The sequence below is a fragment of the Coregonus clupeaformis genome, chromosome 11 (genome assembly GCF_020615455.1).
Source record: "Coregonus clupeaformis isolate EN_2021a chromosome 11, ASM2061545v1, whole genome shotgun sequence".
Classification (NCBI taxonomy): Eukaryota; Metazoa; Chordata; class Actinopteri; order Salmoniformes; family Salmonidae; genus Coregonus; species Coregonus clupeaformis.
In genome coordinates, this window is record NC_059202.1 from 43,317,315 (window position 1) to 43,333,379 (window position 16,065).

General features: G+C 40.7%; 2 protein-coding genes across 4 annotated transcripts; both read left to right on the plus strand.

Annotated features, from left to right (window-relative positions):
* Positions 1-538: 538 nt before the first annotated feature.
* LOC123491978 lies at positions 539-6,791 on the plus strand. 3 transcript variants are annotated; one of them, XM_045223563.1, is made up of 5 exons: positions 539-578; positions 721-888; positions 1,113-1,208; positions 2,658-2,819; positions 6,715-6,791. In XM_045223563.1, the coding sequence occupies exons 1-5, from the start codon at positions 543-545 to the stop codon at positions 6,778-6,780; spliced, it is 528 nt and encodes a 175-aa protein (XP_045079498.1). In that variant the 5' UTR covers positions 539-542; the 3' UTR covers positions 6,781-6,791. The 3 variants fall into 3 exon arrangements, with proteins under 3 accessions (XP_045079498.1, XP_045079497.1, XP_045079499.1); XM_045223562.1 differs by lacking the exon at positions 6,715-6,791 and having other exon boundaries at positions 2,658-3,103; XM_045223564.1 differs by lacking the exons at positions 721-888; positions 6,715-6,791 and having other exon boundaries at positions 2,658-3,103.
* Positions 6,792-9,815: 3,024 nt separating this feature from the next.
* LOC121555287 (histone H3-like) lies at positions 9,816-10,226 on the plus strand. Its single transcript, XM_041869101.1, has one exon. The coding sequence runs from the start codon at positions 9,816-9,818 to the stop codon at positions 10,224-10,226; it is 411 nt and encodes a 136-aa protein (XP_041725035.1).
* Positions 10,227-16,065: the final 5,839 nt, after the last annotated feature.

Sequence of the window (16,065 nt, forward strand, 5' to 3'; positions counted from 1 at the left end):
GGAATGCTGAATCTGAAAAGAATGAGAGACCTCTTCAGTTGTCAAGGGACCAAAAGCACAATATTTTAGACAAACTGGCATCTACCATATATGGTTTTAAGGCTTACCCCAGTGATAAAGAGATAGCAATGGTGGCTGAAGCTCTTGTGAGGAAACACCCCTGTTTAAAAGAAGCAGGATCTGACAATGGATGGAATGGCTGGAAGAACAGCATCAAGTTTAAAATGGGCAATTACAGGACCAAGATGAGAAGGGCTGGATGTCAGGAGGTCGCTGTAAATGCTGGGAAAAGAAGCCGAAAAAACCCTGAGAATGAACCTTCACACTCCAACATCAAAAGGCCTAAGTGTGCAGAGGTCAACTTTCTGCCTAACTTTCCTCAAGGAGAGGATCCCTCAAGTCTTGACCTTTTGAGGCAGGCTATTGTTGAGGAAGTAAAGAAGACTGAGAGAAACCTACCCCTTATTAGTAAGATGATGCAGAACACGTTTGCCTTGCGACGACAGACTATTATAATGTCCTGCCCACCGATGAAAGAGCTAATGGACCTCTGGCCTGCTCTTCATATGCAGTCTGAGGTAAAATCATCATCAATTTAATTTTGTAGGTTATTTTTTCTGTTTTTATCTTTGCTACTGTATGTCACATTGTGTGTAATGTTGCCTAATTTCATTCATCCTAAAATAAATAATTGCTGTTACTGTCCTTTCCTCAATGGAGGTATATGCAGAGTTCCAACGGATAACTAACCAGAACCTACCTAACACTTTCTATGCCGAGCTTGATCGCCACACTCCTCGTTTGATGGCCTTATTTAGACAGAAAGCTTCCAAAACTGAAAAGACTGCAGATGCTTTGGCAAACATTTTCAAAGTCCATGATACACAGGTGATTATACATTTCACAGGTAGTCTTAGTGTATGTTGGGAGTTTAATGCTTCAAATAAGCTTTTGAATTCCACAATTGCACCAGTCAGCAGGTTATTAGTGGATTTATGTGCAGATATTGGCAATTAATTAATTAATTAATTAATTATTTAATAATTTGTTGGGACTGTTTGTCATTGGGTTTGATAAGTAAACTTGTCACAACACTATTTTAATCTTCTTAGGAATTACATGATGTCCACACAAGGCGTACCACTGTTCTCCATGCCCTTCCTGATTATCTACTAGAGGAAGTCTCTGGATTTTTCAGAACATGTGTGGTAAGTCCCAGTAAAGAGATATCAGGCCTATTGTACTGTAAATTAACACATTCATATCTTCATTTAATTTCCAACACACTAGGATTTCTGTATATACATTACATTACATTACGTCATTTAGCAGACGCTCTTATCCAAAGCGACTTACAGTTAGTGAATATATTTTTTTTTTTTATACTGGCCCCCCGTGGGAATTGAACCTACAACCCTGGCGTTACAAACGCCATGCTCTATCAACTGAGCTACATCCCTGCCGGCCATTCCCTCCCCTACCCTGGACGACGCTGTGCCAATTGTGCGCCGCCCATGAGTCTCCCGGTCGCGGCCGGCTGCGTGTTTCAACCAGTGTTTCAACTACAAACCTCTGGCAAGATGTTTATAAGTGTGAAGTGTCATTTTGAGCCCATTACAGCATCAAAAAAATAAACTGCAAAGAAAATCAAGTAGCCGTCATTAGCCTCACAGTGGAACACATAAAAGTAATCTCACTTTCTCAGCAACGAGAGCACAACGCAGCAGAATGAACAGGAGTCTTTCAGACTTGTGTATTTATTGTTATTTATATGACATCCAACTAGGGGTGGAACAGTACACAGATGTCACGGTTTGGTTCATACCTCGGTTCAGACATCACGGTTCGGTTTGGTACAATGGAGGGGAAAGCAAAACAAAAATGCAGAAGGCACATTTTTTTATTGTGCATGTCTCAGGCTGTCCACTGAGCTAGCTGTAACAGCTTGAAATTTATAAAGTAAGATGTAAACAGTAAACAAGAAGTACACTGCATCATCTCCAGACTCCATCTGTAACTTGTAAACAAAATAAGACAATCAGCTAGTAGTGTGATATGGGAGACAATCGCTGCTCTCATATGTGAATGCACAGAGCAGGGATGTTAAAAGAGCAGCTTCGGTTACACAGAGCAGTTGACGAGTTTTGGTGTTAGCTTCACACGCTAACGGCGAAGCTAACAGCTGACGGCGGAGCTAACAGCTAATTCCGGAGCAAACAGCGAATCAAACGGGCCTGGAGGCCATTTGTGGTCGAGGCGAGAAGGGATACAGCTACGTCCGTGTTTGGTTGTATTTGGAAGGGACTAGTTCGCTTCATGTGAACTCTTCATTTGGACTGGACTGACTGACTCGACATGTAGGCGGGGCTCGGAAGCTTCAGAGCTAAGGGCAGGGCTACAGATTAGGTGTCCCTAAAGAACCGCTTGTCTAACTGTAGTTCCGCATTACATTCATTAATTTGCACTCAAGTTTTATTTATTTTTATACTGTGTATTCTCCGTGTAAATTCATGTACCATACCGAGACGCCCGTACCATTTCGGTTCAATACAAATACATGTACCGTTCCACCCCTACATCCAACTGTAATCAAAATTGCCACAGCCATAGTTTCAGTAAATGTGATTAGTATATGTTCGCCCTTTCATTTTTTAAAGGATGATATGGATGAGCCAGACCTGTGGGATGCATCAGTGGTCCTCCTTACAACAGTCAGTGATGATGCCACAAGCCCAGTTCACTACCACCCAGTGAGAGTCTCTGTCGTCCTAGAGGGTGATGTGGTTGTCAATCTCCCCAGGCTTGCTGATGCCTTCCTGGTAATGTTCGGCCTGATTTATGCACTACATCTCAGCTATCCCAAGGGACTGACAAACACTTTTGAGTTCACACAGAAAATCTTACTTGGTCTTGATGACTCTAAACTGTCACCCAAGCTGCAGACTCTTAAAAATGAGCTGATGTTGTATGTGTAACTGAAGATCCAAAAAGGAGTGGTGGATTCTGATGGCTCACTCTGTTAGAGCATAATCCATAATGAGAATATGTCATGTCAGGTCCATGTTGAATACTGTTCAACTGTTTATGTTAAAGTTGCTGCTCTACTCAACTGATTTTCAGCCAAATGGCACAAAGTACACACTGTCTTTGTATGTTTTAATGTACATTTTATTGTTGTTAAACTGAAATTCAGGGTTGAATTAAGTGTTTATATATGGAGGATATTTTTATTCATAATTCAAATTGAAAGGCCAAAGGGAAATCGAAGCGAGATCAAATTAAAAATATTATTATTTTACTACACTACTAGAAAAAATCATGCCATAATTAAATTTAAAAAGTCAAATTTAAAATGCAAATCTTCAACTGTCAGCTGGAAGTCGTTCCAGACCCTCCCACCAGCCGTTGGGCCATGCCTCCTCATTTAAATTGACACCTGTCACTTCTAAATGAAAAGCTTAAATCAAAATGTAAAATGTGAATCTGAAAATGTCAATGTCAAATGTCAAACGTAAAATTCAAAAGATAAAATGTCAAATTGAAAATTATAAAGGGGAAAGGCTAAAATAAAACAATTATATTTTAGATTTTAATTGAAGTATTTCCATTTTAAGCTTTTACATCATACATTTAATTATGGCATGATTTTTCCTAGTAGCGTAGTAAAATAATACTATTAATTTGATCTTGCTTCGTTTTCTCTTTGGACTTTCAATTTGAATTATGAAAAAATATATCCTCCATATTTATACACTATGGCATTTTGTTTTTAAAAGGTGTACTATATAGCTTTGGGAAGTACATTTTTATCAGAAAGGAAAGCTCTTCATTGATACATTTTCATAAATAAATAAACTGTCCTCAAAGTTTCAGAAAACATAGACTTGTTACAACTCAAAATCATTTACCACCAAACTTAAAATATTTGTGGCAACTGATTGCCTTAAAAATAATAAGTACTCTTGACTTAAAGGTCAAACAAAAAAACATCATCTATTCAGATGTTTAGTATAAACTTTTCTTGCCCAGTCTTTTAGCAAAAAAATATGAAATAAAAAAACATAAATAAAAAATAACAATTAACAAGTCTACTTCTGGGCATTTTGTTTATACTTTAAGATGAACTATGTAATAGTAGAACATATTCAAACTCAGAAAAGCTAAAATTACATTAAGAAAATATCATTATATCACAAATAGCTTATAAACTGTTAATACAACATTACCAGGAGGGCATCAGCAAGTCTTGGGTGGTGACCAAACATTTGTTTAGAAAGATTATTTGCCCACACCTGTGCCTTTTAGCACAAAATGAAACAATCTATTTAATAATAATAGTAATATAACAATAATAGTAATACAAATAATTAAGAATTAAAAAGAGAATTAAATAAACAATTACAAAGGCACACTTTTGGCCATCTGGTTGTAAACTTGCAGTGCAGCAATGTAGCAACTTCAGGGTGCACTGTATAGTTTTAGAAAATTAATTCAAACTCGAAAAGCCTTTCTAGTTGGAAACAGTGTTATAGGGACTTTATTTTCTTCTGAAGATGGAATTTTTTTTCAGTTATGGAAATGGTTAAATCATTTTTATTGTCTTATTAATATTGTTAATTTTGCTTTTCGAGTTTGAATTAATTTTCTAAAACTATACAGTGCACCCTGAAGTTGCTACATTGCTGCACTGCAAGTTTACAACCAGATGGCCAAAAGTGTGCCTTTGTAATTGTTTATTTAATTCTCTTTTTAATTCTTAATTATTTGTATTACTATTATTGTTATATTACTATTATTATTAAATAGATTGTTTCATTTTGTGCTAAAAGGCACAGGTGTGGGCAAATAATCTTTCTAAACAAATGTTTGGTCACCACCCAAGACTTGCTGATGCCCTCCTGGTAATGTTGTATTAACAGTTTATAAGCTATTTGTGATATAATGATATTTTCTTAATGTAATTTTAGCTTTTCTGAGTTTGAATATGTTCTACTATTACATAGTTCATCTTAAAGTATAAACAAAATGCCCAGAAGTAGACTTGTTAATTGTTATTTTTTATTTATGTTTTTTTATTTCATATTTTTTTGCTAAAAGACTGGGCAAGAAAAGTTTATACTAAACATCTGAATAGATGATGTTTTTTTGTTTGACCTTTAAGTCAAGAGTACTTATTATTTTTAAGGCAATCAGTTGCCACAAATATTTTAAGTTTGGTGGTAAATTATTTTGAGTTGTAACAAGTCTATGTTTTTGAGTTATGGGTAATCAGAAGATTGATTGAAAAAACGAATAAATGTTAAGTTAACTCAGGATATTTATGTTTCATTTTCATGCTTGAAATTATTAAGTTCTCTTGAGATATTGCAATGAGAAAGATGAATAAATATTCTGAGTATCATAAACTGAAAATGTTTGAGTTGGCTTAATCAGTAAAGTTAATTGAATTATAATTTAAAATTACATTTAACATGAACTCCAAATATATAAGCAATGATATACTCAAATGTTTGAGTTTATGAACTCAAAAAAACTGTGGCAACTGATTGCCTCACTTTCTTAAAGTTCTGCTTACTTATTCGGGTTTACAGTGTATATGTCTGTGCTATGTGCAGGCAGCTAGTATAATTATTGTTTGTGAAGTAAGTATGGTGATTATTATTAAGGTTCTGGTCGTCTGAGATACCAACAAGTAGGCTATACAATATCAAGACATATATGTCATCTCCCGAGTGGCGCAGTGGTCTAAGGCAGTGCTAGCTGTGCCACTAGAGATCCTGGTTCGAATCCAGGCTCTGTCGTAGCCGGCCGCGACCGGAAGACCCATGGGGCGGCGCACAATTGGCCCAGGGTAGGGGAGGGAATGGCCGGCAGGGATGTAGCTCAGTTGGTAGAGCATGGCGTTTGCAACGCCAGGGTTGTGGGTTTGATTCCCACGGGGGGCCAGTATGTAATAATGTATGCACTCTCTAACTGTAAATCGCTCTGGATAAGAGCGTCTGCTAAATGACTGTAATGTATCTATTTTTCTATTAGTGTATTTGAGTTTGTTCTGTCGTTTCTGGATGATTAAATTGAAATTGCATCCAACTTTATATGGCTTGTTTTAGATATAGTGATATTTGAGAATTGATTTCATTTCAAATAACTGAAAGTGAGAGGTTGTAATCTGAATAAAGGGGGAAAATTAAATTTATTGAACGTGGTGAGACAGTCTTACACATTTCTAGAGAACCAGTTCGGATTTAAGTATAACTTTGTATGACTGAAGCTTTTAGTGGTAGGTCCAAGCTTAAAATATTTAATCAATTCTGTCATCTCTATTGATATTCATTTTATAAATAGGCCCGTTTAATTTTGTCTGGCTTGCTGTTCCAAATCAAATGGAATATTTATTTTTCATATCAATTAAAAAACTGTTCGCTAGGTGTAGGCAAGACCGTAAACTGGGATAATACTATAGAGTTAATCAGTGTGATGTGAGGCTTCTTGTTTGCACGGGCAATGTCTCCGGCCAACTCCAGGATCTCAGCAGTCAGGCACTCGAGCACGGCAGCCAGGTAGACTGGTGCGACAGCGCCCACACGCTCGGCATAGTTGCCTTTGCTCATCAGCCTGGGTATCTCGTAATCCATCTTGATTTAAATGTTCATGTAAAATGTGTTCCCAACATTGAAAGAATGTCTGTGTTTGTGTGTGATTTTTTTATTCCAGGAAGATGAAGGGGGTGATGTCCTGCAGGACCTAGCAAAACATGCAAGGAAAATCGTTGTGTACTAACCTGGGATATTTACGTTAAGGATTATGTTTACCAATAGATGACAGTATTGACTCAATACGGGGTTTGCATTCCACTATCCGTAGCCGCTCAAATGTCTGACATATAACCGTGCTCAAGAAAGCCACAGGTAGCGTAATGTATTTCAGCAGATTTCGTGCGTTTCTGTGTGAAAAGACACAAATTTATGTGCTACTTAATTCGTGCGAAAAGACACCAATTTAACCAGTAGGCTACACACAACAACCATAAACGGATAGCCTATTTTTCTTTATTTTCTTTATTATAGTTGTGAATATACAGAAATGTTGTCTTTATTTAATAATGTTTCAAACATTGTAGTTGTATGCCTATGTACTGTTTGAGATTTTCTGAACATAATTTGTGAGAAAATAAACACATTAACGTGCAACTTAATTAGTGGGAAAAATTGTTTTATTACATTCAAGTCATTTAGCAGACGCTCTTATCCAGAGCAACTTACAGGAGCATTTAGGGTTAAGTGCCTTGCTTAAGGGCACATCGACAGATTTTTCACCTAGTCAGCCCGGGGATTAGAACCAGTGACCTTCTGGTTACTGGCACAACGCTCTTACCCACTAAGCTACCTGCCACCCTTATTAATGTTAACGCTGTTTTCTATGCTTGATTTCGATTAATACTTTAATACTTTGGGATACTGGTGCACTTTTGGTCAGAAAGGCCCCTTTTTCGTGTAGGCAACAGTACACGATTTTCTTCATAATGCATTTCATATTTCGTAGAGCCTAAATTACACAATTTTCTTCATAATTCATTTAATACATGTTAAAGAGGTTAATGTAAAATAATGAAATGTCGGCTTTCACTTATGGCACTTCCAAGGCCTTTCTATTATGGTTATGTCAATCATATTATATACTCGTTGTAACACGTTCAACCAGTTAGCAAGTCAGAAATGTCCGTTTCCAAGTACCGACTAGCACTTGAATGTTGTATTATGCCAACTTCACATTCTCGTGGAAAATGGGAAGTTGTAACTCCGACATGATTGTGTTAAAGTGGTTTTGAAGTCGGAACAATTCTTAAACCAATAAGATTGGCAACAACATTTTCACAATTTCTCACTTGTAATTCGAACTTGGAGGGTCATTCAAGTGAAACTTCCCAGTCGGAACTAGGTATTTCCGATAACTCTGATAGCACCCTGAACGCGACATTAATATGTGTGATCGACAACAGTAGGGTCTGGGTCCTGGCGTGTCCAGTCCCCATACCCATTCCATAGGAGTGAGTGTCAGTAGTCTACTATATGTCCGTGCTATGTGAAGTAAGTATGGTGATTATTATTAAGGTTCTGGTCGTCTGAGATATCAACAAGTAAGGCTATACAATATCAATAAATATATATTTTTTTCTATTAGTTTTTTTCCACAAATAGACATGTATTTTTACCTTTCCCTGGTAGCAAGATCTTATAATTTTTTGCTAACTTTCTATTAACATTTAATAGAGTGAGATCATTTTATTTAGGGATATGTATCCACATCACCATCAGACCATTTAATTGGTAAACTACAAGTTGTATTGTCAGTGATCCAATTTACAGTTTAGTCATTTAGCAGACGTTCTTATCCAGAGTGCATACATTTTTCATTCTGGCCCCCGTGGGAATCGAACCCACAACCCTTGCGTTGCAAGCGCCATGCTCTACCAACTGAGCTACAGGAGGGTCAATACCTTATATAGTACATTTATCATAATGTGGTTGTATTCCAGAGAGGGTAGAAAATGTATCTAGATCCTCTGAGTACAATGACACGTTTGTTTTTAAACCTTGGATTTCTAATCCCTTGATATAATTGTTGGATCTGATTTGAATAGCTAACATTTCAATGGCCATAATAAATAGATATACCGATAGTGGACAACTTTGTACATTTCAGCACCACGGAGCTCCTCTATTACCCGTCTCGTGAGTGGAGATGAAGCAGAAGCGCTGTCCATTCAACTGTGCTGAATAAAGCAACGCATGCACCGAGTCTTCCTTTGTCCTTCCTGATTTGGCCAATTATTTGGTTGGAGTATTTCGGCCTGCCGCGCGTCTTTGACTATTGTAGATAATCCCTTTGGATTTATGCGTTTTATTTCAACGCCTCAGGCAAGTAAAACGTGCAATACGTAGCTTTAAGACGGGTTAGTTAACAACATACATGGTGAGAAATGTAGAGGTGCGCGTATAAATGGAGCAATTGTGCCTTTTTGATGGAAATATGGAGGTGGGATTTTGGAGATCAGGTCATCATTTACGCGCGCTCTCCGCGAATACAGTGGGCCATCAGGATGTCCCAGGGCAAGATGGACACACTCTTTGCGTGGATGGCACACAGTTTGGTGTCCTCGAACAGACCGACCAGGTAAGCCTCGCTAGCCTCCTGCAGGGCTATCACGGCGGAGCTCTAGAAGCGCAGGTCGATCTTGAAGAACTGGGCGATTTTTCTCCCCAGGCGCTGGCAGGGCTCGTAACGGGGTGGCGCTCCTGCGCGCAGACTTGGCGGCCAGCTGCTTCCTGTAGGCTTTGCCACGGGTGGATTTGCGAGCGGTTTGCTTGGTTCTGGCCATGGCGCTTGCTTCCTTCTTAGACAGTCGGAGTATAGCCTCGAAATGCCCATGTGAAATGTATAAAGCCGGCAGTGGCATCTGCTGATTGGACACCATCTCCCCACTACCCCGATTGGCCCGTTGCGGAGGACTCCTCTGTCGGTTACTGGAAAGGATGCTTTGCTTCTTTTTTTTTAGGACCGCGCGCCCATCACAATACACTGCGCGCCAAAAACAATTGTACACTAAGCGCGTGCGTACAATAGCACACTGCTGTCCCTTTGCACGCAATAATAGTCGTCAAAGTCAAGAGTGAAATATTGTGTTATATTTTAATGCTAGCCTGTTATCGCAAACGAGGCCAATAGTACACTGCCTGCACACAACTACACAGTGCGCAGGCTGGCAAAAGCACACTGACAGTCGGGAGTATAGCCTCGAAATGCAGAGACGCGCCATGGCCAGAACCAAGCAAACCGCTCGCAAATCCACCGGTGGCAAAGCCCCCAGGAAGCAGCTCGCCACTAAGGCTGCTCGCAAGAGCGCCCCGGCCACCGGCGGTGTGAAGAAGCCTCACCGTTACAGGCCCGGCACCGTGGCTCTGAGAGAGATCCGTCGTTACCAGAAGTCCACTGAACTGTTCATCCGCAAGCTGCCCTTACAGCGCCTGGTGAGAGAAATCGCCCAGGACTTCAAGTCCGACCTGCGCTTCCAGAGCTCCACCGTGATGGCCCTGCAGGAGGCTAGCGAGGCTTACCTGGTCGGCCTGTTCGAGGACAGCAACCTGTGCGCCATCCACGCCAAGCGGGTGACCATCATGCCCAAGGACATCCAGCTGGCCCGCCGAATTCGCGGAGAGCGCGCATAAATGAGGATGACCTGATCTCCAAAATTCCCCAAATGCTCTTTTAAGAGCCACCTCCATATTTCCATCCAAAAGGCACAATTGTTCCATGTACACACGCACCTCTACATTACCCACCATGTATGTTGTTCACTAACACGTCTAAAAGCTACGTATTGCACCTTTTAGTTGCCTGAAGTCTAGCTTCAATGTTTGTGGTGTGTGTGTGTATACACTCTGGCATCATCCACTTCCTTTGGACTATAGTAGCACAGTAAAATGCTTTACAAAGGAGGGAGGAAAAGAAACGAGTGATAATATAGGCCGAATAGTAACAAGAATTGTGTTCAGATGAATGATTGACACTATTAGCTGTGTGTAATAGCCTTGCATGCAGTCAAGACAAAACATTGCATGCCAACTGACTTTAAAAGTCCCATGTTGCAGTGCTGCTGAGAGACTCATGCAGAGGCCAAAACTTTACAGTGGAGCACGGAGGACATCTTGTGGTTCAACTCGGGTACTGCCCATATGTGTTAGGCTCTTTAGCCCAGCGTTTCCCAAACGCGGTCCTGGGGTCCCCAAGGGGTGCGCGTTTTGCCCTAGCACTCCACAGCTGATTCTAATACTCACAGCTTGATGATGATGAGTTGATTATTTGAATCAGCTGTGTAGTCCTAGGGCAAAAACTCCCAAAACGTGGCCTGAGTTTGGGAAACCCTGCTTTAGGCTAATGCTAGCCTATTAGGATGACTTGGTTCTATCGCTTTAATGCCAACCGCTGAACTCTGGTTTTCACTAATTACTTGTCCCAGGTGACCATTATGAATCTAATAACAAAACAAATGTTTCTAAATTGCTCTTTGAATGTAACATGCTACAGTCTGTCAATTACATTGTGGAAATCACATTTACATCTTTCTTATCCCCTGTATCCTCATTGAAGACATGTCACAGTCATTGAAGGAAAAAGTCCATGTATTCTTTAGATAATTACAACATAGATGTCCTGTAATCAAACGACACAAATGGAATGAATGAAACAAAACGAACGTTTAGCAGGCACTAGTTTGCGTCAAGCCTGTCTTGAGCATTTTGACATAGGTGTGGATTTGATGTCATTGCATGCCTCATCCGTGGCCTGGAGGAGGGTGGCACGCTCATGGGGATGGCAATCACACACACTTTTCACCTGTATTGCATTTCACAGTATTGTGTGGCTCAGGTATTCAGCGCATGTCACTAGCAACACCATAGTTGTGGGTTGGATCCCCACTGGGGTCACATGCTAAAAGGTATGGACTCACTGTTGTCACTTGGGATAAAAGCGGCAGCTATATCAAAGCTATAGGATATGAAGGTAGGGCATTGGCCAATGCCATTTCCGAAAAGCAGTGTGAACCCCCCCCCCCCCGAAGGAGAAGTTGACTATTCAAATAGAGCTACCAAAACATTTATTGGATGTTGCAAAGTTTTGCTTTCACCCATGGTCCCTAAAGGGAGTCAAAAAAGGGCAGGAAACGATGGGTTCTCAGCAATATTTCACCAACAACCAATCACTATTCAAGCATAGTCATTAGGATCATCAACAAATATTCCTAAGTCATACTACAAAAGGGTTGTAACGAAATGGAATTGTCTGTTCAATGCAAGTTCAACGTCAAAGAAAAAGTGCATCACCACAACAAACGTGTCTTTAGATACACTGTAAAAAATTACTTTGTGGAATGTACTCAAACTATTACAGTCAACAAAAGCACACGTCATATTATTGATTAGATATTTTTGCTTGTTTTTATGAGTAGATAAGCTTGAGTAAGTTGTTTAGATGTGGTCAAATACATTGAGTAAAGATGATAGAAGTAAAAAGGATTATATTACATTGATTCAACTCAAATAGATCCATGACATTGTGTTCTTTTACCTGAATGATTCATCCTATTATGTACTCAATGTTACATGATATATTCATTTAGACCAACTCAGAAAAGGTTCACATTTTTACTTTGGATTCATTCAATCAGATCCCTTAAGAGAAAAGGTATCCGGACACCGGGAATCCATTTATTTAAACATCAACGGTTTGCAAAACATGTGTTATTACGAGTTGACAAATTACGGAATTGCAAACAACACTGCAGGTAAGTCCTGATTGCTGTAGGTAGGCAAAACCGTAGAAATAGGACCTAGAACATTAACTAGTACAGGATCTCTGTGGGCAGAACATTTACTTACGAGAGATACAATGGAGCTTCAACCCCATAGACGTCATGGGGAACAAAATATTCTCATAGTAACCATGGATAACTACTGAAATGGAGGCTCAAATAGCTTGTGTTTGCACTGTGGGATATTTTTCAAACTACAATGTTGCCTACAAGGCCAAAATAATTAAAGACGTGACAACCCCAATAATCGAAACACTTTTACTTGTTTGTTCCTATAACATTTCTCTGTTCACGAGCACTGCTGATGGATGCCACCTATATTACTTTGGTCATTTTTCCTTTAACCCATTAATGTTTTAGTTGCGCCTTTTTTCAACAGTTCCCAATAGAAATCTGTTTAAAATAAACTACAAGGTTTTGCAGTAGACCATCAGTGATGCAGGTAGCATTGTGATGTCATAACAACCATACTGTGCAGACAGACCCTGGTACCGCACCTGCTGCTATTTCAACCTCTAAATGGCCGCCTATGAAAAGCCAAGTGACATTTACTCCTGATGTACTGACTGACCTGTTGCAACCTCTACAACCACTGTGCTTATTATTTGACCCTGCTGGTCATCTATGAACGTTTTAACATCTTGGAGAAAAATGTGCCCTTAATGGCCACGTACTGTTATAATCTCCACCCGGAACAGGCAGAAGGGCACCGGCCACCCTCAGAGCCTGGTTGTTCTCTAGGTTTGTGCCTTTCTAGGGAGTTTTTCCTAGCCACCGCGCTTCTACATCTGCATCGCTTGCTGTGTGGGGTTTTAGGCTGGGTTTCTGTATAGCACTTTGTGACATCTTTTGATGTAAAAAGGGCTTTATAAATCCACTTCATTGATTGATTGATGGTAGAATTGTCAAAATACCAGTGGTGAAAGGTGTGTACCTTGATGAAACCTTAAAATGGTACAACGGATTCAAAAATCGGAATTTCAAACCGCAACTGTATGGGAACAAAATAGACATTACATTTTACAATGACATCCTTCATTAAAAACACCTATTTTGTATCTTTTGTATACAAAACTGTCACGAACCGGCTCAAGTTCGTAACAAAAGGGAGACACGTGGAGACAAGGAGTACTCAAAGTATATATTTATTAATTAAAGTAACTAACTGAAATAACAATGGGGTGTGTAATCAGTAATCAGTAGTGTAAGTGAGTGTTTGCTTGCATACATGTAATATAGAAAAGTGTTGAAAAGTGCCAAAGCAAACAACCCAAATAGGCCTCAAAAATATCACAACCAAGATCAAAGTAACTGCCTGGAGAGAGTCCTCCTAATGAATGTGGAAGAGGTCCATTTATCCTGGGACACACCCGGCCCAGGTGTTTCCCATGTAGCTGACGACCCTCCCAACTCCGCCCACCGGCATCCTAACAAGGAAACAAGAACAAAGAGAGAATACGGCAGACAGAGTGGGAGGGTCGTCACACCCCCCCATAAGACCGGGGACCAACAAGGACCCCGGACCAACGTACTCAGCCCCTGCGTCCCAAACCGACAAATTGTACATGTTCACACCTCCACTTGCCCCACCCATCATCCTCCTCTCCAGACCTCAGCAACCTTTACACAGGAAGCAACCTTTAAGAGGAAAGAAGAACACAAGACTAGGAGGGGACAAACAGGAAAGATAGAACATGACAAAATCAAACAATGGTCGGTCACATCAATATTCATGAACAGGGCGCACGTCACCCTGCCCAACCACCTTTCCAAGGTATACAACAGTCGCCTGAGCAAACTCACATTCAGCCAAATTCATCGTGAGGCGACCCGCAGCCAGACGTCCGAACAAGGCCTGAATACGGGACAGATGCTCCTCCCAAGCATCTGCATATATCACTACATCGTCCAGATAAACAGCGCAACCGGCCAGACCAGAGACAACCCTGTTCATAAATCGCTGAAAAGTGGCAGGCGCATTACGCAGTCCGAAACTCATAACCGAATACGAGTACAGACCAAAAGGTGTAATAAAGGCAGAGATTTCACGTGCCCTACTCATCAGTGGCACCTGCCAATACCCCTTTAACAGGTCAAATTTGCTCACAAACGTAGCTGCGCCGACTTGACCAACGCAGTCCTCCATCCGAGGAAGAGGAAATGAATCCGGCCCAGTGACATCGTTTACCTTACGGTAGTCCGTACAAAATCTATTTGTTCCATCCGATTTACTGCCCAAGATACAGGGAGAAGCCCAACTGGAGAAAGAAGGATCTGCTATTTTACTCTCCAGCATGTACCTGACCTCAGCATCCAGACAACGCAGTTTCTCTGAAGAAACTCTATAGAACCGTTGACGAATGGGGTCAGCATCTCCAATGTCAATATCATGTTCTATTAAGTTTGTACGTGTAGGTGTATCCGAAAACAACCCTGGAAATCTCCGAATCAAACCAACCCTCTCTTTCCGCTCATCAACAGGTAGATGAGCAAGAAGGCTATCTACAATCTCCAGTGTCTCTGAACTTTTCAATCTACCCTGCAGTATGCAATCGTCAGGACCAGAAACATCTTCCTGCTCCTGCACAGACCCAGCATGACCAGAACTCAGGGAACAAACAATATCAGCCAAAAGAACAGCCCTACCGTCCTCTGTAGACTCCCCCTGTTCAGTCCCAGAGGAACGTGCATAATAGGGTTTCAACAAATTTACATGGCACAGTTGGTGTGCCTTCCTCCGTTCTGGAGTGGCAACTAGATAATTTTGCTCAGTGTACTGGCGCACCACTGTATATGAACCTTGAAACTTGGCTTGAAAAGGAGAACCAACAATTGGCAGCAGAGCCAGAACCTGATCACCTGGACTAAAGTGATGAGGCTCAGCTCGGCGATCATATATGCTCTTCATCCTGTCCTGTGAAGATGATAGCTCCTCTTTAGCCATTTCACCAGCGGCATACAAGCGTCGCCGAAAATCACCCACATATGATAACAGGGACTGAGGAGGCTCGGGAGACTTCCAGTCATCCTGGAGAACAGATAAAAGCCCACGCACCCGATGTCCAAACACTAGGTCATTTGGGCTAAAACCCGTGCTCTCCTGTGAAACCTCCCCAGCAGCTAGCAGTAACCAAGGCAACCCCTCCTCCCAATCCTTATCCATCTCAGTACAATAAGCTCTCAACAAAGACTTAAGTGTTTGATGGAAACGTTCCAGTGCTCCTTGACTTTGGGCATGATAAGCGCTAGACAAGTTGTGTTTAATATGGAGTTGTTGGAGAACCTGTCCAAAGAGATTAGAGGTGAAATTAGATCCTTGATCACTTTGAATGACCTTAGGGATTCCAAACAGTGAGAGAAACTGAGTCAAAGCTTTTAACACAGCCTTAGTCGTGATAGACCGGAGAGGGTAGGCAACAGGAAACCTAGTGGTCTGACACATCACAGTCAACAAATAATTACTACCCTTTCTAGAACGAGGCAGAGGACCAACACAGTCAATAATCAAATACTCAAAAGGTTTACTGAGTACAGGAATAGGGAACAGTGGTACCGGCTTAATAGCTTGATTAGGTTTACCAGTTAATTGACAGGTGTGACAAGTTTTGATGAAATCAGAAACATCCCTCTTTAATCTTGGCCAAAAAAATGTCGTAATATGCGATTGCAGGTTTTTCTCACACCCATATGCCCAG

Bases quoted from the DNA above. Each gene is read 5' to 3' on its own strand.
- LOC123491978 (XM_045223562.1), top strand. From the start codon at position 543: ATGGACCTCTGGCCTGCTCTTCATATGCAGTCTGAG. The intron at 889-1,112 runs GTGATTATACAT...TAATCTTCTTAG, and splicing joins TCAAAGTCCATGATACACAG to GAATTACATGATGTCCACAC. The intron at 1,209-2,657 runs GTAAGTCCCAGT...CATTTTTTAAAG, and splicing joins GATTTTTCAGAACATGTGTG to GATGATATGGATGAGCCAGA.
- LOC121555287 (XM_041869101.1), top strand. From the start codon at position 9,816: ATGGCCAGAACCAAGCAAACCGCTCGCAAATCCACCGGTGGCAAAGCC.